The 25,524-nt window shown below is 49.6% G+C and overlaps 2 protein-coding genes across 2 annotated transcripts in view; one reads left to right on the forward strand and one right to left on the reverse strand.

Moving 5' to 3' along the window:
• Positions 1-25,524, reverse strand: part of LOC144949033 (ectonucleoside triphosphate diphosphohydrolase 5-like) — a 274,189-nt gene that overhangs the window by 18,504 nt on the left and 230,161 nt on the right. The window lies entirely within an intron of this gene.
• SART1 (spliceosome associated factor 1, recruiter of U4/U6.U5 tri-snRNP) lies at positions 305-24,205 on the forward strand. Its single transcript, XM_078878811.1, has 20 exons — positions 305-1,349; positions 2,025-2,079; positions 2,766-2,827; positions 4,171-4,300; positions 5,850-5,955; positions 6,819-6,896; positions 7,188-7,287; positions 7,469-7,614; positions 8,753-8,959; positions 9,854-9,984; positions 10,813-10,961; positions 11,246-11,376; positions 12,558-12,776; positions 13,343-13,444; positions 13,886-13,973; positions 14,377-14,467; positions 21,267-21,405; positions 21,818-21,907; positions 22,586-22,707; positions 23,031-24,205. Exons 1-20 carry the CDS (start codon positions 1,064-1,066, stop codon positions 23,047-23,049), a joined length of 2,451 nt encoding a protein of 816 aa, XP_078734937.1. The 5' UTR covers positions 305-1,063; the 3' UTR covers positions 23,050-24,205.

A 25,524-nucleotide genomic window follows, 5' to 3' on the forward strand; every position in this document is an offset into this window, starting at 1 on the left:
CACGTCCCCTCTCCCCCGAGCGCTCACGCAGCGCCCCCCCCTCTCTTGCCCCTCCCCCCTTTCTTACCTATATAACCTCTTGCCACGGCAGCTCTCTCTCCCACTTCAGCAATGTCTTCTTGCTGTGGGTTTCCCACCTGATGATGATGATGGTTGCTTGTGTTGTAATCGAAACGTCGATATTTGTTTTGTTTCTAATTCCTGCAGTCACGAAAGCTTCGAATCTCGTTTTAATCACGTGGCCACCCCGCCACCCCTCACCTCACCCCTCCCCCTTTTACGTCCCAGAATTCCCCGCGTGTCCCTTCGCTATCGGTAGTGACGCCACTGCCGCCATATTGCTTCACTTTCGGGTCTCTCCGCTGTGAATGTTGAGCTTTCGTCGCCGGTTAATCGCCGCGTCGTCGCGGCGGATTCCAGGTTCATCGCGATTTAATCAACGAACACATCTTCAGTCAAAGCGGCGAAGAGAATAGAGGGCGCCATGGACCTTGCGTCTTTGGTCTGCTCCCCCCGGCCTCGGTGAAGGGAAAGGGGGCGGAGAGAACAAGGCGAGCCCGAGGCTTCGGCCTTGAGAGGCCTAAATAGCAACTAAAAGCGATTCTTATTTTAACAGTTAAAGTTTGTGCAAGTAATTAGTTTGTTACAGTTTTATTTCAGTGATTGAATACGAAATATAAACGGCTGTAAAAGAAGCAGTGGATAGCTGTTGTACATAAACATTGCATATGTGACGTAATTGGAACCTAACGTACTGTAAAACTTAACCACGTCGATAACGTTAAAATTGGATTTCAACATAGAACTCTTGATTACAGATCGGTAAGGACACACTTTATATATTGCAAATACACGTGATAATTGACATATTTTAACATACTATTACACAGACGTACTTAAAAATTATAATTACCTAGCAATTATACACGCGAGTACACGGACGCGTCGTCACACTCGCACAGGTAAACCGCGCACACCCTGTTACACGCGGAGACGACGCACACCATTGTACACACTTGCATCGTTACACACGTGGGCCCCACCCCGTGCACCAACGTCCACGATGGGCTCCTCGAAGAAGCACAAGGAGAAGGATCGCGGGGGAGGAGAGGACGAGAGGAGGCGCGGGGAGCGCGGGGAACGGCGCCCGCGCGGCCATAGGTCGCGCTCCAGGTCGCGGGACAGAGACCGCGACCGTGAGCGGGATCGAACCAGGTCGCGCCGGGAGAGGAGGGAGCGAGGGGAGCGCGGGGAAGACGCCTCGGCGGGCGGACCCCCACCGGAGAAGCGAGCGAGACGCGACCACGATGAGGGAGACGAAGGGGGTGCCGTGACTGAGGGTGGAGATGGTGAGTTGCCAAGGGTGGGGGTATCGGCAATGGGGAGCCATTGAAGAGGATCAACGATACTGGGCTAGCCCTAATTTTTATTTGACCTGTGTAGCTCGTTTTCAGAAGCGACCTGGCCACAAATGATAAGCCTACAGTACTTCGTTATCGTCAAGTGGAAATTTATAGCAAATACTCGTTTCTAAATGTCTAGTGAAAACCAGAGGGCCCGGAGAAAAATGTACGCTACCACAGGAAGAACATGCAGACTCCAAATATACAGGTGTCGGAATCGAACTTATTGACTCCTGCATACCAGCGAGGGAGTTAACATCTCGCCACCGTGGCCCCTCTACAACTGAATCGGTATACAGTTTGGCAGATACAGGCTCAAATTCTTGCCCATTTTATAATTGGCAGTACTTGCCTAAGCTGGTGTTCGACTAGCATACTAGCAATACTGGCCTATCTATACAAATCTTGTTATACGCACACCGACCGTATAAAACGCACTGGAATCGATGTTTATGTATGTATGTTGAACTTCTTTCGCACCGCACGTCGCCAACTGTGCTAATAGTAAGGCACTTTAAACTACAGGGGGGAAATAGTGCATCCTGTAATCTGGAGAATATGGTAATTGTTGATGTTGGCTGATGGTCTGAGAGTAAAATTTCGTCGCTTCTTTCCCCACAGTGCCAGCACCAAAGTCGGCATCTGGAAACAATTCCTTGAGTATTGAAGAAACCAAGTGAGTACGAAAACCTTTTACAATGATTCGTATAATTGTTTTGTTTTTATTTCGTGAAATAAAGAGGAAAAGAGCATGATGGGGTCTATGTAACAAGTCGAACTTGTATATTAAAATCGGCAAAGCAGTGTGAAGAAAAACTTTACACGAAACTATTACACTTTTTTTTTACCAGGTGAAGCCCATTGATCGATGTAGCTTTTTTTCAGACGCGACCTGGCCAAACTCGATTTGCGGCACATTTTCCACGGTTCGACTCGGAACACATTTGAACAGTCAGCAGTCTGGAATCTGACGTGACTTGGCGTGGGGCTTTTGTTCTCAAGTGTTTGTGTAAATATTTACCAATTCAATTCTGCTAAATAAGCCTGATCAAAATACACGTTGGCAATTTATGTTTTTCCTGTTTATACTGTCTGGGAAAATAGGGGTCCAATTTATGGCGATCCGATTTCACAATCAGAATATTTATTTATACTGTAGAAATCCGATGAACTATGAAACTCTTTCACAGATGTCCAGTACATTTACAAAGACGAGGTTTCCAGGAACAACGCGTTGTAATGTCGTAAAAGTGGCGGGGGACCTTTACTCGCGCGTGCGCGGATGCTGACACGTACGCATGGAAGTGAGGAAGCTCGTGTTCCATCTGTCTTGTGACTGATTTTAAATTTGTTCTCGTGCAGTAAACTGCGAGCCAAGCTGGGCCTGAAGCCTCTGGAGACCAGCGATGCTGCCAAGCAAAGTGGTGAGTAAACTACTAAACTATATTTTACTTTACCAGGTAAGGCCCACTGAGCTATGTACAGTATTTTCTCCTATAGGGAGGTAGTTGCTTTCCTGAAGAACACGGCGTTATGGAAACATCTTATTATCTCTATATATATAAAAATGGAAATTTGTGATTATGTGTGTCTATTCAAAATGTTTAGCGTACTTCTCGACATGCAACAAACTTGAAATTTGCCATGTGGGTACTTTCCAGACTGTACACCATGCAAACATTATACAAATAGACGTTTGTATTTTTTTTGGGGGGGGGGCTCAATAATGCATATTATTTTGCACGGGAAGTGTGCGTGTCACATCTGTCATGTGACCCGCTCATACGGAAGCCTAACGCAGTGTAGTGGTTAGCGCGCTGCGCTACGAACGCTACGAACCCGGCGACCCGCGTTCGATTCCCGCTCAAGACCACCACCGGTGACGATTATTTGAACCGATCCTGGGCCTCCCCTAGGTCGACTCAGCCTCAAACGAGTAACTGGTGTGGTGTGTGAACATTGCCACTGGGTAGACAAAGGCGGCCGGGCGTGGTGAATCCAAGTCCTGGGCGAAGCCGGGTAGTAAAGCGAGTAATTAATATAGGGTAAAGCAGTGTCCGGGATAATGTGTGAGATGCGTAGGCAGACTCAACAAAGACTTGAGGCGCGTGGGTAGCATCTAGAAGCATCCGGCAGCATTCTGTCTTGTGTGATGCTACGCCGAGGCAGCTGTACAACCGCTTATTCCCTCTCGTGTGATGTATTTTTGTTCACTCAATCACATTTACAATTTGCATCCGCGTTATAAAAAAGTGTTCCCTAATACGTTCTTCATGTTATGTCCAATTCACGTCATGAAAACAACACGCGTTATAGGAAAACACTCGCTCTTCTTCAGAAGCAACATGGTCGCAAATGACAGCTCAAAAAAGTGGCTTATCGTGTGGAAATTTATAGAAGCCAAATACTCTTAACGCACGTTGATTTTAAATGTGGAGGGGAAAACTGGAGGACCTGGAGAAAAATCCACGCGACAACATGGGGAGAACGTGAAAACTCCATTGAATCTACAACGGAATTGAACCTACGACCTCCTGTATACCAGGCGAGGTAGTTAACATCTCGCCACCATTGCACAGCTTAACCCGTCCTCGTTTGCCATTCTCAATCCATTGCTGCACGATGGCATCTCCTAGCTGTTGCCAATCTTTCAAGGTCTAGCAATGCAATACTCCCATCTCGCATCCTGCAAACAAGCCGATCCCATTGCTCCATCTCCTCACCGAATGTTCCCGCTGCCCCCCCCCCGTGCCCCCACGGTGAGCAGAAGAGGGGAGCTCCAAGGACAACCCAGTGCTGTTCCACCCTGAGAACCTGGCGAGCATCAAGAAGAAGGCTGTGCTCAAGGAGAAACTCGCGGCGCTCAAGGAGAAGAGACTCATCAACCAGAAGCTGGGGTGAGTGGTTGGGGCGGTGGGGGGTGGACGGGTAAGTGGATGTGGGTAAACAACAGGGGGCCACGAGGGACAGGTAGGTGTGATAACAGAGGACCGGGGTGAGGTGGGTGAGCGGGAAGTGACAGTAGAAAGGTGGGGAGAGGGTGGGAGAGGGTGCAGAAGACCATCCAGCATTGGCTCGACCATGGCGTATGGTGATGATTGTGCATATCTTGAGTACAATACAATGTGTGTTTACGTAGCGTCAAATGTGAATGCATCACCTTACACTGCAGACACAATGGGCATTCAGTAGTAATACCTCGTTATACCAAGTCGATGCATTCCTGGACCGTCGTTCGTATCTTTAAATTTCGTATATTGAATAACTCATAACATTAGTACTATGGGGATGCATTCTCAGCCTTTGTAACTGACCATTTCACACTCATAATACTTAACTTACCATTCATTGTAAACAGAGAATTTATATTGAAAATAATATAATATTTTATACTGTACAGTAGTAAAATAAATAAAAAACTGACATAGATTGGAGAAACATTGTTTTTCTTATACTGTAGATCAATACATGTATTATTTATTAATGTCTATTTTTATTCATTATTCTACTTTATTTTTAGCTTTGTGTAAAATAATGGTAAGTAAAAATCCGAAGTTCATGATACGACCTTAATTTACCAAACAAACGTATATCACCGTATTTTCTTTATACATTGAGTCATGCATAGGCAGATGGAAACAAATTCATAACCCTGGGCTTTATAGATTAGGGGCATGGAGTCCGCAGCATGGATGTCTGGGGGAAGCGTGTTCCACAATGTTGGGGCAGCGGCCTCTTGGAGTACTTGGTTGCTATAAATTTCACATGATAAGCCACTTCATTGAGTTATCAATTGTGATGGCAAGGTCGCTTTATGAACAATATCTATATAGCTCAGTGGGCCTGACCTGGTAAAATAGTTTAAGTATCATCGCTCGCCATGGGTGGTGCTGATGAGAATCACGTTTTAAAAATTCCTGATGAACCAGTATTGTAAATAGGTGTGTGTATTTGAAGTGTGCATGTTTTCCCCGTGGTCGCGTGGATTTTTCTGCGAGTACTCCAGTTTTTCTTTCCCTCCACATTTAGAATCAACGTGCGTTTAGAGCATTTGGCTGCTATAAATTTATACGTGACACGCCACTGCTTTGAGCTGTCATAAAAAAATATATATTTTGCCAGGTGAGGCCTACTGAGCTTTATAGCTCTTCAGAAGCGGCCTGGCCACAAATTATATGGCGACAAGTGGCTTATGTGGACATTTCTAGCAGCCAAATACTCTAAATGCAATTTGATTCTAAATGTGGAGGGAAAAACCATAGGATCCATGCGACCACGGTGAGAGAGACGCCAACTCCAAATATACAGGCGTTAGAGTTGGGATCGAACCCACAACCTCCTGTATAGCAGGTGAGGCAGGCAACATCTCGCCACCGGGGCATATTATCGAGCCCACTCACACGCGCCGGGTGGTGGTGGTGGTGGTGCCGGTGCCGTCATCGCCAGGAAGGTGCGCACGCTGGCTGAGGAGGAGGACTGGCTGGATGATGCCGCAGTGTGGGTGCAGCGCAGCCGCAAACTGCAGCAGGAGAAGGACATGGCGCAGAAGAGGGTGAGTGCTGCTGCTGCTGCTACCGATGATGCTGTTGCACATGACGCTGCTGGTGTTACTACTACTGCTGCAGCTTGTGCTTTTACTCATGCTGCTGCTACCGGTGCTGCTATTGATGTTATTTTCTGCTGGTGATGCTGCTGTTCCTACTATTACTGCTGCTGCTTGTGCTGCTGCTACCGATGCTGCTACTACTGATGTTACTGCTGATGCTGCTACTACTGATGCTGCTACTACTGATGCTGCTATGACTGCTTCTGATGTTGCGATGACTGCTGCTGCTACCGCGATTGATACTGTTGCATTACATAACAAGGTGTACATATGTTGAACTTCTTTCACACCGTACGTAGCCAACCGTGCTAATCGGAGTTTCAGGGCAAGGACAACAAACTAAACACGAAAAGCAGGTAGAAAGAAATGAGGATGACATCGTCACGAAAGTTTTTTTTGGTGTTTTTAATTTGTTAACTATATGAATTTGGCATAAATAAACATACGAATAGATCAAAATAAAATTTATACTGTTAAAAGTTACTGTATTTAACTGTACTGTACTGACTCCAATCTCGAAGACTGCATGGGGTGATAATAGGGCATGTAGAATTGGAGGTGGTTATTCAGAGTCTGAATCCAACTCCATCAGCTGTGATGGAGGTTCGCCAGATTGGCCTGGGATCGCCGGATATTTTTGGAAGCCGGATAATTGTGTGATGTACTGTTTCTTGTGAACTTACGGACGGACGCTTGGACAGGTGGAGCTATTGTCTCATGAGCGCTGCTTGCGTGTGTTTGACTGTGCATGGCATCGCGAGCCTCGTGTACCGCGTGTCTTTGAGATTGCGTCTCTGCGGTGTCCCCAGGCCAAGGTGCTGGAGGAGATGGACGCCGAGTTTGGCATCAGCAGTCTTGTGGAAGAAGAGATGGGAGCCAAGAAGGAGGTGAGTGGCGTGCAGCCAACGCTGCGATTGTGGTGCTCCTAGCGGTGGTGATGGTGGAGGCGGCGGTGGTGGAGGTTGTGATGAAGCAGGAGGTGGTTGTGGCGGTGGTAGTGGAGGTTGTGTAGGAGGGAAGAGAAGTGATGCTCACAACAACGAGTGGAGCACCGGGCAATGCTAGCTAGCCATCATTATCATCGTCGCTGGTTGATGATGACAGCGGTGGCTACAATAATGATTGTGACGATGATGATAATTGTGTTGATGATGATGAACATCTCTCTCATCCCGTAGCCGTCATACACCTCCAAGGACTTGACGGGGCTCTCTGTCGAGCACGACATCGAGACCTTCCAGGAAGGGCAGACAGTCATCCTGACGCTTAAGGATAAAGGTAAACCCTTCCTCCAATTAGCACGGTTAGCTACGTACAGTACTAAAGAAGTTCAACATACATGCATGATATCGATGGCAATGCTCGTTGTGTTGATGATTGACAATGTTGGCAATCGTGGCGATGATGTCTCTCCTCCGTTCCACCTCCCCATCCTCCTCGTCGTCTTACCGTTGCTCAGCCATCCTGGATGAGGAGGACGGAGACGTGCTGGTGAACGTGAACATGGTGGACAAGGAGAAGGCTGACAAGAACGTGGAGCTCAAGAAGAAGAAGCCGGTGTATCAGCCCTACGAGGAGGACGAGTCTGTGGACGACTTGGCCATTGTGAGCCTCGCGCGATGAGCCATACTCATCCCTCACTCGCTGTCTCACCCCGTCGCTCGCTCAGCCGCTCGCTCACCGCCCCCTGTCCACCTCGTCACTCGCTACCTCCTTCACTCACCCGCTTCCTCACCACGCTCGCCCACCAAACCCGCACGTTCATTCCCCTTCCTTCGCTCGCCCACTCACTCGCGTCTTCGATTTCTCACTACTAACCCACCCACTCACTCCCACACACCTACGCCTTCACTCAATCAGTCCTTCACCCACTCGCTCAAAAGACAGATTCATCTCCCCCCCCCCCCCCCCCCGTATAGCCTTAACAGACTGTTGGGGCAAGTGCTGTTAGCGAGCATCGAATTAAGACCAACACCTTCGTCTCCCCAGCGCTGATGTTTACACACTATACCAGGTACTTTACTATAAACTATTTTTTATTTTACCAGTTATGGCCCACCGAGCTATATAGCTCTTTTTATAATTGACCTGGCCATAAATTATAGCTCAACCAAGTGGATTGCGTGGAAATCCGCACGACCACGTGGGGAGATACATGCAAACTCCAAATATACAGGTGTCGGGGTCGGGAGGTGGCGAGATGTTAACTACCGTGGTGCCCACTTATTTAAACTGAGGCTGAGTCGACCTAAGGGAGACCTAGGACCAATTCAGGTATTCATCACCAAAGTTGGTCGTGAGCAGGAATCAAACATCAGGTTCGTAGCACTGTGCGCTAACCACTACACCACCGCTCCCCACTTATTCAATAACAACAACACTCACCACGGTGATGTCACCACCGCTCCTTTGCCATGCCAGGTGCACTTCGAGGCCACGTAAAGTGTTGAAGGCTTGCTGACAGGAGGTCACGGGACAGACCCATGTTTTTGTTTTTTTGTTTGTTGCGGTTGCACCCGATTCAAGAGCCGAATGGCTCACAGGGCTCTACCTAATAAATTAAATTGAAACTGACTGAGATGGCTGGCAGAGCATCGTTCCTCTGCCCTCCATTATTGGAAACCTCCAACTGCCCACTAGCGTCCTTCACGAGCCTCTTCAATTGCCACACACACACTCGGAGCCATCCACCTACCCCTCCATCACTCACCTCTCCCTCCCTGTCGCCCTCACCTCATTGCAGATGCGCCAGCGGGCCGTGCTGTCCAAGTACGATGAGGAGATCGACGGGGAGAAGAGGAAGTCATTCCAGCTGGAGCACGGCGGGACGGCGGACGGCAGCTGGGAGCGCGAGCTGCAAAGCGTGCGCGACACGCTGCGCAGCCAGGCCCAGCGGCTCGAGACTGCGGTGCCCCAGATAGCCAACGAGTTCTACTCACCCCAAGAGATGGTGAGACGGCGACAGCGAAGACGAAACGGCCAACGTCGTTTGTAACCGGCTGGCTGTGCCGCTTTGAGCCAGTCGAGTGAAGTGTGGAAGGCTCCCGCCGCTGGCGGGAGGAGGTCACGAGACGGACCCAGGTGCAGAGCTATCCCTAGGGGTACGGCAAATCGGGGCGACTGCCCTGGGCCCCCACGCTTTGAGGGGGCCCCGCACGTCGTTGTCACTTTGTCAGGTGTAATACTTGCGATTCAGTTTGAAGCCATCGGGGTGGGGAGGCCCACAGTGAGATTTGCCTTGGGCCACGCACCCCGCCCTCCCCATGGATGGCCCTGCCTAGGTGCCATGGGTTGACTGACTGAGATGACTGGCAGATGCACCATATGTGCACCCTGCTGTGCCACCTCGCTCCACTCGTTGTTGAGTTACTCCCCTGCCTTCTGCCGTTCTCTCATAGCTTGCCACGGGGTGTCACGGTGGCGAGATGTTCACTCCCTTACCTGGTATATACTGGAGGTCGTGGGTTTGACCCCGAGGCCTGCTGTATATTTGGAGTTTGCGTGTCTCTCTCCCTGTGGTTGTGTGGATTTGTCTCCGGCTCCTCCGGTTTTTCCTTCCATATTTATAATCAACAGAACACGTTTAGAGTATTTGGCTGCTATACACGTGAAAAGCCACTTCATTGAGACATCATTTCAGTGGTCCTTACCTGGTAAAACAAAAAATTGAATAGCTTGACAGATGGACGGCAGTGATGAACGTGCTTTCCAACCTTCATCGGGAAAGCGTTTCAAAAAGATAGAACTGTCGGTTTTTTGTTGTTTTCTGGGAGGTCGCGAACGTCCCCTTGACCCTTGAACTACCCCCCCACCACCCCCTTTTCCAAAACAATGACAAACGTAGGTCACGTTCCGAAAGACGAAGCGCCGGGTAAAGAAGATCCGGCGCAGAGAGAAGACGTTGCGTGCCGACCAGCTGGCACCGCTCCCCGGCAAGACCTCGGGGGGGGCGGCGGCCTCAGACCTCGGCTCGCGGTGAGGCGGCCTCCAAGGGCTGTGGTTGAGGCGGTAGTCCAGCAGCAAGTAGGCTGGCTGGCCAATGTTTACACATCGCCCCAAATACTAAGTTGAGGCTGAGTTGATATAGGGGAGGCCCAGGACCAGTTCAGATGATTGTCACTGGTATTGGCCACGAGCGGGAATCGATCTCGGTTTGCTGGTAACTGCTACACAAGCGCTCCCCACAATCACCTACCCCTCCTACACACCACCACACACTCCTACACACCACCACACACTCCTACCCCTACACACCACCACACACTCCTACCCCTACACACCACCACACTCACCTACCCGTACACACCACCACACTCACCTACACACCACCACGCTCTCCTACCCCTACACACCACCACACACTCCTACACACCACCACACACTCCTACCCCTACACACTCCTACCCCTACACACCATCACACACTCCTACACACCACCACACACTCCTACCCCTACACACTCCTACCCCTACACACCATCACACACTCCTACACACCACCACACACTCCTACCCCTACACACTCCTACCCCTACACACCATCACACACTCCTACACACCACCACACACTCCTACCCCTACACACCACCACACTCTCCTACCCCTACACACCACCACACTCTCCTACCCCTACACACCACCACACTCACCTACCCCTACACACCACCACACTCACCTACCCCTACACACCACCACGCTCTCCTACCCCTACACACCACCACACTCACCTACCCCTACACACCACCACACTCACCTACCCCGACACACCACCACACCACCTCCCCTCTCACCCCCCCCCCCCCAGGCGTCGTCAGGGCGCTCTGCCTCTGCACTCTGCAGAGGGCGAGGGTGAGGAGGTTCGTGGAGATGGCAAGGGGGGTGGTGAGGAGCGACAGGAGGAGGGGCATGATGCCGACACCACGGTGCAGGACATGCAAATGAGCGACGACGAGGGTGAGACGTTGCACATCGCGGGGGATTTGTCTTCGCCCAGCAGTGGGTAGACTACGGCTGCTGATGATGTTGGTGATGGCGGGGTGTATCTGTGTACGACTACCTGGTGCAATGTGTGGACATCACCATTAGGAAGACAAAGGCGACCGGGCGTGGTGCTGTCCACCCACCCCCTCGTGTGCCGTGCCGGCCTTCTTAAGCGCCGCTCGCTAACAGTACTTGTCCCAACAGTGTTAAGGCTATACGGGGGCATCATTGTGTGTGTGTGTGTGTATGGCGGTTAGAGGAGCTGGTGACGCCCGCGTCACCCGTCGTGGTGGTGGAGGAGGACGAGGCGGAACAGGAACTGCAGAGGCAGCTGGACAAGCAGCGGCGACTACGGCAGAAGAGGGACCTGCGTGACGCGGCTATCAGGGTGCTCGCTCGCTCGCACGCTCACACGCATACACTACTACACTAAAACTAAATGTGTTTTTATTTTACCAGGTCAGGCCCCACTGAGCTTATGTAGCTCTTTTTCAGAAGAGACCTGGCTATCACAAATGATAGCTCAACGAAGCGGCTCATCGTCGTGCGGAAATTTATAGCAGCAGCCAAATACTCTCAACACGTTGATTCTAAATGTGGAGGGAAATACCGGAGGACCCAGAGAAAAAGCCACACGACCATAGGGAGAACATGCAGACTCGAAATTTACAGGTGCCAGAGTCGGGATTGAACCCATGCCCTCCTGTATACCAGGAATGGGAGTTAACATGTTGCCATAGTGGCGCCCCATTCTTTCACAAACATTCCCCCCATACAGCTTTCATCGAGATATTGGGGCAAGTGCTGTTAGCGAGTAGCACCTATGAAGGCCAGCACAGCACACAAGGGAGTGGGTAGCCAGCAATACGCCCAGCCAACTTTGTATCCCCAGTAACAATGTTTACACACAGCATCAGGTACTCATTTGAGGCCGAGTCAACCTAGGGGAAGCCCAGAACCAGTTCAGATAATCACTGCTGGTGTTGGCCATGAGCGGGAATTGAACCCAAGGTCGCCAGGTTTGTAGCGCAATGCGCTAACGGTAACATTGCCGCTCTCCACTACCGCTCGATTGCACGCACACCCACACAAACAAAGATGCCCCGTGTAGCCATTGACAGGCCATTGGGGCAAGTGTTGTTGGCGAGCTGCGCCTATGAAGGCCAGCACCATGTCCAGCTGCCTTTATCTCCCCATTGACGATCTTTACACATCGCCGCACCGAGTACTCACTTGAGGCTCGAACTCACACGCAAGCCCGCGTGATTGTGCGCTCGTGCACACAAGCTCACTCGCGTGGTCACACGCAAGTGCGCATGGTTGTACCATCACACGCGCATGCACACGCATACGCTCACACGTGTGAGCGAGTGGTTCGGTGAATAAGTGGGTGACTGAGTGCGCGCTTGGTGAGAAAGTTGAGCGAGCGCATGCCTGGTTCCGCGAATGAAAGAACAAGCGACGCGCTGACAACCACGAAGTCTGCCAGCACAACAAAAACGACGACAACAGTAGCAGCCACGGCCAAAACCAAACCCACCCCCCAAACTCGTCCACCTCGTTTCCCAGGTCGCGACGGTGGTGCGGAGCATGCAGAGCGGGGAGCGACGAGGTGAGAACGACGGTGGCGAGGACGAGGAGGAGGATGACGAGGAGCGGATGGTTCTGGGGGAGCGAGACCGGCATGGCCACATCGTCTTCAACTCCACGTCGGAGTTCTGCCGCACGCTCGGGGAAATCCCCACCTACGGCCTGTCGGGGAACCGCGACGACCGCGACGACCTGCTGGTATGGGCGTCGCCAACCTCGCCCACCACGCCACCCACCCACTTGCTGTCTTACTCACGCGTGGTTTCGCTCGCTACTCACTCGCAGTCTCACTTGCTCACTTGCCCGCTGCTGTCTTATCCCCTCCCCACTCGCCCACTCGCTCATTCATCCCCTCGCACCTCGCTCGCTCACTCACCCGCTGTCTTATCCCCTCGCTCACTTCCTGCTCACTCGCTCACCCCTTGTCTCGCTCACTTACCCGCTTCCCTCCTCACGCGCCTGCTCACTTATTCTTCGCTCATTCCTTGCTCACATATGTATGTACATTGAACTTCCTTTGCACCGAACGTAGCCAAAGGTGCTAACGATGAACCACTTTCTCTCACTCATCCTTTAGCTCACTCACTCATCCCCTCGCTCGCTTCTTGCTGGCTCACTCAAACTCGCCCGCGTTTCTGGTGAGTGCGTAAGTGAATGAGAGTGATTGTGAGCAATTGTGCAAGAGCTCCTGTGATGATTAAACTTTTGCACCCCCCCCCACTGCCCCTTCTCCCCTCTGCTGCCCCCCCCCCCCCCACACACAGGACTTTGAGCAGAGCGACTCGGAGATGCGAGCGGACGAGGAGGACGAGGAGGGGGCCGGCTGGAGCGCAGTAAACCTGGAGGAAGAGCGGGAGCGTGTGGAGGTCGCCCACTCACCCCCCACTCACCATTGTCCACGTGTGTGCATGTTTATGGGGAACGGTAGTGCAACGGTTCACGCGTTGGACTACGAACCTAGCAAACAGAGTTTGCTAGGTTCAAATGAGTATCTGTTGCGGTGTGTAACGATCGCGACGGTGGAGGCAAAGGCTTTTCACGGGTGGTGCTGGCCACCCACCCTCTTGTGTGCTGTACCGGCTTACATAGGTGCTACTCGCTAACAGCACTTGCCCCTACAGTATGTTCATATAGGGGGGTCTTTGTCTTATGCCAGCATCTGTCGTCTGTGTGCGCGTGTGTTGCCATGTGTGTCTGTCTTATTTGTGTTTATGTGTGCGTGTGTCTTGTCTCTGTCTGTGTGTGTGTGAGAGCGTGTCTTGTCTGTGTATCTCAATTGTCTCTTGTGTGTGTGCGTGACCACACAGACCCCAACGGGAGCCGGTGCAATCCTGGAGGAAGAGCCGATGATTACGGGTGGTCTCGCATCCGCTCTCAAGCTCTGCAACACCAAGGGTGAGTGCTGCTGCTGCTCTTGCTGCTTCTCCTCCTGCCTGTTACTTCTCCTCATGCCCCTCCTTATGCTTTTACTCCTGCTGCTGCTCCTGCTCCTCCCGTAGCTGTATGCCTCTCTGTATAGCCGTTTGTCTCTTTGGGTGTGTAGATCTCTATGTATGTATATAGGCAACCATGCTAATCGGAGGTCTGTGTGCGTAGCTGTCTGCCTTATCTGTATGCATGTGTAGCTGCCTATTTGTGTGCGAGTAGCTGTCTCGATCTGTATAGCCGTCCGCCTGTCTGTATAGCTGTCTGTGTGTAGCTGCCTATTTGTGTGCGAGTATCTGTCTCGATCTGTATAGCTGTCCGCCTGTCTCTATAGCCGTCTGTGTATGCCCCCCCTCCCCCTGCGCACGTGCAGGGTACCTAGAGACGGAGGTATCGAAGATGGCGCGCGTCAAAAACCCCCACAAGACCCTCCCCTCCGCCCTCTACACCATTGAGGACAAGAAGTGAGGATGCTGCTCGCCCGATTTTTTTTAATGGCCATGTCGATCACCCCAGATCGAACCGTCACCCCAGGGGCTTAAACTACAGCTAGTCTTCTTGGTTTTTTCGGTAAAGTCACGTAGAAGGGAAGTAATAAAATAATAAAAATAAAACATAATAAAACAATTCTCACGACGTTTCGGCCACAACGCAAGCAGCCGTCTTCAGGTGAAGAATGAGAACCTGTCAAGCTGGGAGCTTATATATAAGCTGAGTTGGGGGGTGTAAGAAGAGCGCCTTAACAAAAGGATGTGCATATCAAGAGGAATTAAGCATATTCATGGGAAATGCGTAGGAGGTGGGCGGGGGGGTTTCAAGGGAGGGGGCAGGGGGTAGCAATAACAAAGGGATGGAATGTTAAAGCAATGAAACATGTGAATGGGAGAGCGGTGACCGAACACCAACAGCGGAGCAAGTAATGCATTCCCTGTGGAGAACACAAGATACACAGTTAATGCCTGTGAGTGGATTGCGGACTGAAAGTCGCCGTAAACGTGAACAACAATCAGTTAAGATCCGAAATGGTTTATTACGTCCTTCCAATGATTGCTGAGCCAGAATCCATCTTCTCGGTTGAAATTGTCTCTGTGTTTGTATATGTGGATCGCCTCATGAACAAATCTCTCATGGTAGCCAGATGGCTTGCAGAGAACCTCTGTCTTGGAGAAGTCAAAGTCATGTGAGCCCACTGAATTGTAACAGTGATCTGCCACGGCTGAGGTGTTTGTCCTACCGTGTTTCAGGTCTGCTTTATGTTCGCGGATGCGGTCCGAGACATGTCGTTTGGTTTCTCCAATGTAACTGCTACCACAGAGGCAACTTAGTTTGTAGACGCCAGGGTACTGTATGTCTGGAACCACGTCTTTTACAGACGGGACCAGATCACGGATTTTATGTACTGTGTTGAATCGTACCTGAATCTTGTGTTTAATCAGGATTTTGGAGATCTTTTTTGTGACCCCAGCAATGTAGGGTAAGGTGATGGTTTTGAAAGGCTCCTCAAGAGGATCCTTCTTGATGGTTGGAGTGATGGCCTTGCGGATTGTGTAGTCGGAGTAACCATTAGCCTTAAGAGCTTGGCGTACGTGTTTGAGTTCACTGGCAATGTGTTCCTGGTCGGAGATGCATTGGGCTCTATGGTATAGGGTCTTGATGAGGGAGTTCTTCTGGGATGGCTAGTGAACTCAAACACGTACGCCAAGCTCTTAAGGCTAATGGTTACTCCGACTACACAATCCGTAAAGCCATCACTCCAACCATCAAGAAGGATCCTGTTGAGGAGCCTTTCAAAACCATCACCTTACCCTACATTGCTGGGGTCACAAAAACGATCTCCAAAATCCTGATTAAACACAAGATTCAGGTCCGATTCAACACAGTACATAAAATCCGTGATCTGGTCCCGTCTGTAAAAGACGTGGTTCCAGACATACAGTACCCTGGCGTCTACAAACTAAGTTGCCTCTGTGGTAGCAGTTACATTGGAGAAACTAAACGACATGTCTTGGACCGCATCCGCGAACATAAAGCAGACCTGAAACACGGTAGGACAAACACCTCAGCCGTGGCAGATCACTGTTACAATTCAGTGGGCTCACATGACTTTGACTTCTCCAAGACAGAGGTTCTCTGCAAGCCATCTGGCTACCATGAGAGATTCGTTCATGAGGCGATCCACATATACAAACACAGACAATTTCAACCGAGAAGATGGATTCTGGCTCAGCAATCATTGGAAGGACGTAATAAACCATTTCGGATCTTAACTGATTGTTGTTCACGTTTACGGCGACTTTCAGTCCGCAATCCACTCACAGGCATTAACTGTGTATCTTGTGTTCTCCACAGGGAATGCATTACTTGCTCCGCTGTTGGTGTTCGGTCACCGCTCTCCCATTCACATGTTTCATTGCTTTAACATTCCATCCCTTTGTTATTGCTACCCCCTGCCCCCTCCCTTGAAACCCCCCCGCCCACCTCCTACGCATTTCCCATGAATATGCTTAATTCCTCTTGATATGCACATCCTTTTGTTAAGGCGCTCTTCTTACACCCCCCAACTCAGCTTATATATAAGCTCCCAGCTTGACAGGTTCTCATTCTTCACCTGAAGACGGCTGCTTGCGTTGTGGCCGAAACGTCGTGAGAATTGTTTTATTATGTTTTATTTTTATTATTTTATTACTTCCCTTCTACGTGACTTTACCGAAAAAACCAAGAAGATGAATTCCTGCAGTCACGAAAGCTTTAAATCGAAATCTACAGCTAGTCCTCTACTTACGATGGAGATGCATTACGAGGACCCCATCGTAAGTTGAAAATATCGTAAGTTGAAGATGGCCTCGCCTACCCAAGAGTCTTAAAGAATGGTGATAATTGAGCAAAACAGAGCAATTTACAGTACCGTACTGTATAAACTATATACCGTATGTATTTATTAATTACAATACTGTATTGCACAGTAAAATGTCAAGTAAAAAAAACAAGGTAAATTCTTATCCTACCTATATGAACCGCAATTTAATAGAACGTTTTTTCAGGAAACAATCCAATCGGCTATAAAAACTTTTAACATGCATTGAACGTATCGTATCGTGGTAACCCTAAAATTTAATCGCTAAAGCTACATATCGTACATGCATTGAACGTATCGTAACGTATCATATTGTACTGTACTCGCCAAGATCGTACCTCGTACGCTGTTGCCTTTGCCTGCCGCTCGAAATTTAAAATATTTAACAATTTTTTCATTTCGCCATCGTAAGATGGAAATATCGTAAGTCGTCGTAACTCGGGGACTCTGTTTTTATTTTACAAGGTAAGTACCACTGGGCTCTACAGCTGTTTTTCATAACAATCTGGCTATCACAAATGATAGCTCAACAAATTAGCTCATCGTGTGGAAATGTATAGCAGTCAAATACTCTAAACCAGGGGTCCTCAAACTTTTTAAACAGGGGGCCAGTTCACTGTCCCTCAGACCGTTGGAGGGCCGGACTACAGTTAAAAAGAACTATGAACAAATTCCTATGCACACTGCATATATCTTATTTTGAAGTGAAGAAACAAAACGGGAACAAATGCAATATTTAAAATGAAGAACAAGTAAAGTTAAATAAACAAACTTGCCAGTATTTCAATGGGAACTATGAGCCTGCTTTTGGCTAATGAGATGGTCAATGTCCGGTTCCATATTTGTCACTGCTAGTCGTAACAAGTGATGCAAGTGTGCATCCGTTAGTCTAGATCTGGTTGGAGATTTCAAATGTTTCATTCTGGAAAAAGTCTGTTCACAGACATAAGTGCTGCCAAAGATGGTTGCCATTTTGAGTGCATGGTTCCTGAGATGAGGATATGTCTCAGAGGGGAGAGATGCATAGAAATTATGAAGGCTGCTTGACTTGAATGCGTCTTTCAGAGTCACAATTCTGCAGTTCAGCCAGTTCCATATGGTAAATTGTATCCACATTTTCAATGTCAATAGAAAATGGGTTACAGAAAAGCTGTATGTCCTGTTCATGGAGATGAAGCTTTAAATCTAAATTGGAACTCCTTTCGCAATTTTACAGTGAATCCACACATGTTTTGTTTGGGAATGCAACCAATGGTTTTTCCGCTAACAGATTTTGAGTTGTGGGGAAATGGCAGAAGTTTTCCTCCTTCACTTGTTTGATGAGGAGGCCTAATTTTACTTCAAATGCTTTGACATGTGATTGCATATCACAGATGAGCTTCCCCTTTCCTTGAAGTTGCACATTGAAACTGTTGAGTAGCTCTGTTACATCTGTCAGAAAGGCAAGGTGCCATTTCCATTCTGCATCATTGAGCTCTGGTACTAATTTGTTTTTTGAAAGCACAAAAGCTGTAATCTGTGGAAGTAAGTCATAGAAACGTTTCAAAACTCTCCCTCGACTCAGCCAACGGACTTCTGTGTGGTACAGAACATCTTCATAGTCAACATTTAGCTCAGACAGAAATTCCTGAAATTGTCTGTGGTTTAGTCCATGAGCTCTAATGAATTTCGATTTAAAGCTTTCATGACTGCAGGGTTTCATCTTCTTGGTTCTTTCGGTAAAGTCACGTAGAAGGGAAGTAATAAAATAATAAAAATAAAACATAATAAAATAATTCTCACGACGTTTCGGCCACAACGCAAGCAGCCGTCCTCAGGTGAAAACCAGGTCTGTCGAGACGACAGCGTCTGAATGAAACAGCACACGAGCTTGGAGCATATATATAAGCTGGGTTGGAAGGGGGGGGAAAGGACGCCTTGACAAAATAATTTGCATATCAAGAGGAATTTAGCATATTTATGGGAAATGCAGGAATGTGATTAGTACTACATATGCCCGTGCATTATGCAGGACTACTTCCCTTCTACGTAGCTCTAATGAAGTTAACACAAGATACCACAGTTTTCATAACAGAGTCCTACTTCAGTGATTTACTACACAGCGCTTGTTGGTGGATGAGGCAGTGTATGGCTATTGGATGATAATGGTTGTTTGTCCATCTCTTGGTTAATGCGAGCAATTACTCCTTTCTTAGACCCCACCATGCTAGGAGCACCATCAGTTGTCACACTGGCTAGTTTAGCCCAGTTCAGCTCCAAACCATTCACAGTTTGGTAAATCTTTTCATAGATATCCTCTCCTGTAGTTGTTCCTTTGCTTTGCAGTGCAGCAAGCTCTTCTGTGACTTTGAAATAGTCATTCGTCCCACGAATAAAATTTAGAAGTTGTGCAGAATCCCGAACATCATTGATTTCGTCGAGTGCCAAGGAAAAATAGGAGATTTTTTTTGTGGAGATTTGCAAATGCTGATGCAAATTGTCTCCCATTTCTTCAATTCTCCGTGTAATTGTAGGTCCTGAAAGACTCACTGTACTAAATAAATCGGCCTTCTCTGGACACATCTCTTTGGCAACAGAAAGAAGGCATTCTTTAACAAATTCTCCCTCCACGAATGGTCTGCCAGTGCACGCTATTAGCTTGGCAACTTGAAAACTTGCTCGCAGTGATGAAATATTTAGCTGCTTCTGCTTCACAAAAGTATTTTGCTGAGTTGTTAATGTATTTTTCACTTTTAATATTTCATCTTTTCTCACTTCTCCGACCAAACAATCATATTTATCTTAATGTTGAGTTTCATAGTGTGGACGTAAATTGTATTCTTTGAACACAGACACTATATTCTGGCATATCAGACACTGCATGAAAAAGTAATCATAAGTCCACTGTTCTTTGAATATCCTACACTCCGAGTCAATTTTTCTCTTTCTTGACATCATTGTTTCCTAGGGAGTCAAAATTTCTATTAGTAAAATACCAATATATATACAGCGCTACAAAAACAATATACCAGCAATAACTTTGCCCACACAGAGACATACAGACTGCACTGCCCATCAATGCAGTCTGATTGGGGGAACTCCGCTTTTACCCCAGGCTCACACTGGTGCGGGTGCCATTAAAAATTAATTACACCTGCAGTTTTGTTCACAGCGCAGCCGGCCCCTCCCACATGCCCTGGCTTCCTCTGAGTCCTGGGAGGTGGGAGTAGTAGTCCGGCTGCACTGTTCGGTTCCTCCCACCGCCTGAAGCTTGATTGCAGCCGGACTACAATTCCCATGATCCAGCGCTTCAGCCGGCCAGCCAATCGGCGGCGGCCGCCCCCTCTCCCTCTTCCACCAATGACCGTCCTTCTCATGAAGAAAAAAAGTAACGGACAGGCAGCGGCGGAAAAAACACCTGGCGGGCCGGATAAATGTCCTCGGCGGGCCGCATGTGGCCCGCGGGCCGTAGTTTGAGGACCCCTGCTCTAAACGCACGTTTATTCTAAATGTGGAGGGAAAACCGGAGGTCCCAGAGGAAAATCCATGCTACCATGGGAAGAACTTGAAAACTCCAAATACACAGCAGACGTCAGGGTCTGGGTCGAACCCACAACCGCCTGTATATCAGGCGAGGTAGTTCACATCTCCTAGCCAGTGGCATTGTGGTTGCCGATGTAGTGTGCCCCAACACGGCCATTATTTCTGCGAGAGACGGAGACATGCACAAAATCGAAAGAATCCGAATATTTATACTGAAGGGATCCGACGATTTATAAACCTCTTCCCAGATGTCCAGTCAGAACGTTACAACAAACAATGCAAAACCCCGATAGGAGTGCAAAGTATAGCAAAGGTAAACAAGTCACTTAAATATACAAATAAAACTAAACAATTGTGATCTTACCAAGTAAAGCTCGCTGAGCTGTCTGACCACAAATGATAGCCCAACAAAGTGGCTTATCATGTGGAAATGTATAGCAACAAAATAATCCAAACACATTCTAAATGTGTGGAGGTAAAAACCGGAGGATTTCACCAGCACTGGCAACAATGTTTTTGGCATGGCCATTGTGAACCTCCTGACAGGGTGAGAGACGGCCACCACAGGGCTTGAAGCCAGCATGTCGCTGTCTTCGATACAGCCATCGAACCCACGACCTCCTGCATACTAGTCGAGGGAGTTAACATCTCGCCACTGCACCACCATTTATCGTCCACTGTGAGAGAAGCGCACCGCGAGTAGTAGTCGTGGTAGTATTACGGTTTGTATGCAGCACGCAATTCACCGTGGCTGCCCCTTCAAATAAAACCTTGAATCTCTGCAACAACGCACGCTACTATTGCTGGGCCTCGCCACAGCCTCGGGAGGTTTTCTCATTGACAATCGATTCTCCCCCCCACCCCATCTGTACGCGCGCGCGTTGCAGTCACGGCAGCGATGACAAGTACAGCCGCCGGGAGGAGTACCGCGCCTACGGGCAGGAGTTCAAGGACAAGGAGCACTACCGGCCAGACGTGCGCATCGAGTACGTGGACGAGACGGGGCGCAAGCTCACGCCCAAGGAGGTACGCTGCTTCCTGCTCCCCTCCCTTGACGCGAGGGAGCATGTGAAACGATGGGGCGTGGCGAGGTTTCGTGTCGAGATTGCTCGGACATTGGGAAGTAAACGGTTGCCCGCCTCGTTGCGTTGGTCCTGATGAGACGTGGCACGGCCGTGGGCTCCAGAGGGACTCGTGGTAGGGAGGTCGGTGGGTTTTTCAAGGTTTGACATTTTTTCCAGTGCTGGAGGGGTCTCAAGTTGCAAGCCCACAGTTCCGTAGAACACGTTAGGAATAGTGTTAGAATAGTTAGGAACGGCGCACGTCATTGGGAACAGGGTGCGCCGTTGTGAATGGTGTTCGTCGTTGTGAATGGTGTTCGTCATTGTGAATGGTGTTCGTCGTTGTGAATGGAGTGCATTGCTGTGTACACACACAGGCGTTCCGACAGCTGTCTCACCGCTTCCATGGGAAGGGCTCGGGGAGGATGAAAACTGAGAAACGGCAAAAGAAACTCGAAGAGGAGCACGTGAGTGACTTGGAAACACTCCGAAGCATTTTCTCCCACGCACCAAATGCAACACTCCATAGCACAACCAAACACTCTTAAATAAACAAACACTGATGCTTTCACTCCTGAACTCCTGCTCAAACACTTTCCCACAACAACTTGCAAATGCTCACCTCTCAAACTCACACTAACACACAGACAAAATCCCCCATATCGTCTTAACAGACTGTTGGGGCAAATGCTGTTCGTGAGCAGCACCTATGATTGCCAGCACGGTGCGAGTTGCCATTGTCTCCCTTGTGGAAATGTTTACACACTGCACCAGGTACTCATTTGAGGCCGAGTCGACCTAGGGGAGGCCCAGGACTGGTTCAGATAATCGTCACCGGTATTAGCTGTGAGCAGAAATCGAACTCTGATCGCCTGATTCGTAGTGTAGTGCACTAACCTCTACACTACCGCTTCCCAGAACACACGCACACTCAAGTACTCCCTCTGTCTGTAACACTCCTCCCGCAATGTGCCAACGCTCAAACCGCTCCCTGCCCATGGCCTTGTGGTGGCGCGCTCACCGCTTGTCGCTGAGATTCACAGTTGGAATCTGGCAGGGTACCCCAGTTAATACGGAGGTAAATTGACGGTACAATGTTGCCCGTGTTGTGACGCTGCCCTCCCCACCTCCCCTCCACGCGGCAGATGCTGAGGAAGATGAGTTCGAGTGACACTCCGCTTGGCACCGTTGCCCTACTGCAGGAGAAGCAGAAGGCCCAGAAGACGCCATTCATCATCTTGAGTGGCAGCGGCAAGAGCATGAACGCGTGCGTAGATCCACTCGCCCACATGCTTGCTCGCTCTCCCGCTCGCTCTCCCGCTCGCTCTTGCGCTTATTCGCTCGCGCTCCCACTCGTTTGCTCGCTCTCCCACTCGTTCGCTCACTCATGTCACCAGAGGAACACGAGTCCTTCACGCGTCACCAAACGTTCACTTGCTCACGTCAGAGCAGAGATACTAACTCGCGTTACAATAGACTCGCTCTCTCACGTTCACCCTTACCCCAACCTGTCAACGTCACCTTAGCCCTTAACTCTAACCTTATCGCTAACCCATAACCCTGACGCTCGGTGTGTGTGTGTGATTACAGGAACACGATAACGAAGTGAGGGGGTAGACCCAGGCCAGTGTGGGCACCTCCTGTGCCACTCGACCTCCCACCCCCGGGGGGGTCCCCTCTCCTCGACCTTCTGCCTCCACCGACGACGACGACCAAGGATCCCCAATATAGCCTTGAGCCCAGTGTTCTTCATTCATTGCAAGGCCCACGAGCCACTGGCGGCACCTGACGTACGGCACGCCCAGCAATATACAAATGTGAAAACACCCCGTCACCGTGCTGCTGTCAAACCCAATGGTTTCAAATGCATGGCGACCCTCACAATGATGTCTTATCGACGAAAGTGGCCCCTTGGAAAATTATTGAAGAACTCTGCTTTATCCAGGTATTTGAGAACACAACGCCTATGAAGGCCGGCAATGGCACACGACAGAGCGGGGTTGGGGGGGGGCTGGGTGGCCAAACACCATGCCCAGCCACCTTTATCTCCCCCGTACTGTTGTGTGTTTACACATCGCAGCAGGTAACTCATTTAAGGCTGAGTCGGCGGCATACGGGAGGTCCACGACCTTTCAGATATTTACTGCTCGATGTTATCCTTCGATTAAATTCATCAGCAACAGCAGAAACCGGGTGACGTTAGAAACGCCTCCATTGTGTCGCCAAGAGATGGAGACGCTTCCTTTGTTTACCCCCTCACTGCGAGCAGTGCACCACCTCGTGGTACAGAAATGGCGCAGAACTACTTCTGCATCCCCTCCTAGAGCCCTGTTGTCTGCAGTCGGTGAGGTGTCAATTAAATCAAAAGCCTTGATAAGAGGCGTTGGGCCGGCACAGCAGAAAAACCTTGGTTGGAATCCAGGATTCAGACAGTGGCGATTAAGCCGATCTCTATGCGAGTCTCCAAGTCTCATTGTCAGTCATTGGTGGCCGGACTGAGACCAACTCGCTACACTGAAGAACTTTGTTTAATCGTGACTGGCTTAACCCAGATTGGAACTTGTAATCTCAACGGTGCCGGGTCGGGGGGGTGGTGTCTAAACCCAAGTCGCTCAGCCACATGCATTGATGTCCAGGTGTGCTTCAGTGTTGGATCTGTCCCATGAAAGTAACCCCCTCCCTTGTATGTAAATTACTGTCCCACGTCTGCATCTCTACGACCTGTATGTTTTGTTACAATAAAAATATTGGTGGGCCTTGTGTAACATGCGAGCATGTGTGTGTGTATATTTGACGTAGGGGAGAGCAGTGGTGTAGCAGCACGCTGCGCTACGAATCCGGCTACCCGAGTTGGATTTCCGCTCGCAGCCAACACCAGTGACAATTATCTGAATCAGTCCTGGGCCTTCCCTGGGTCGATTCGGCCTCAAATGAGTACCTAGTGCAGTGTGTAAACATCACAGGGGAGACAAAGGCGGCTGGGCGTGGTATTGGCCACCTACCCCCTCGTGTGCCGTGCCAGCCTTCATAGGTGCACGCCAACAGCACTCGCCATAAAACTACGTGCAAAGCTATATTTGGAATCTTTGTATTTGTGATAGTTTTAAACTGCTAAGTGGAGTGAAAGTTTTCAATATGCGTACCACCTTCGAGTGCAGGGGGGTCGGCAACTTGTGGCTCTTTCAGGACTTCCGTGACGTTATTTATTAAGGTCCGTCTCGTATTGCGGCTCGTGGTTTATTATTTTTTACAGAATCCGAAAACGGCTCTTGTTTTGGTTGCAGGCCCCTGTGTGTGTGTAATGAATTACTCCCACGACACGTGTAGAGGGCACTTTTATTCTTATGCGGGCAAAACACAGGCCAACCTTATCCTTTCACTGTGAGCACAGCACTTAGATATTCACGTCTCTATTGGCTACACACACGGCCGATTACTCGGCGCGGTTCCACCGTCCACCCTCACTACGCCGCTGGCTGGCGGCGTGACGAGGATGGTGATGGAAGCCCGCAGGAGATCTTCCACGTGGCCGCACGACGGAGAGAGATGACGGCGAGCAGCGACGCAGTCCGGACCGCACACGAGCTCCGGTCCGCCCCCGCTTATCTCCCCAGGCGCGGCTCTGCCTCTGGCCACGCCCTCTTGTGGAACCTTCGAGCAGGTTCCCGGAGCATCTCGGCCAACCCCTTTCAGATTGGATGTTGTCTTAGCGGTGCCCGTACCCGCGCTTCCCTTTTCCAGCCAGCAGGTGTCATGTCATGACATGCATCAGAAACGTGGACACCGTGGGGCGGTGGTGGTTGCGTTGTTGCACATGGATGCCTGTAAGCAAGCACTTGAGGCAGCAACGAGGCTTGGTTGGATCACCACAGATTCCGTGAATCCTCTGGCTTGCCAGAAGGCAGTGCAACAAAATGTGGACTCCGCCTGTTCCATCTGTTCGGGGATTAATTTGGGCCGATAACATCGAGTTTCTGATGCGTATCACCAACATAAATAAGCAGACAATTCATCTCCCCACACAATCCGTCTCCACATAAACAACATATACGAGCCTTACCCATCAGCTGTACAGCCTTCTCGG

Source organism: Lampetra fluviatilis, chromosome 52 (assembly GCF_964198595.1).
Source record: "Lampetra fluviatilis chromosome 52, kcLamFluv1.1, whole genome shotgun sequence".
In the NCBI taxonomy this organism is placed as follows: Eukaryota; Metazoa; Chordata; class Hyperoartia; order Petromyzontiformes; family Petromyzontidae; genus Lampetra; species Lampetra fluviatilis.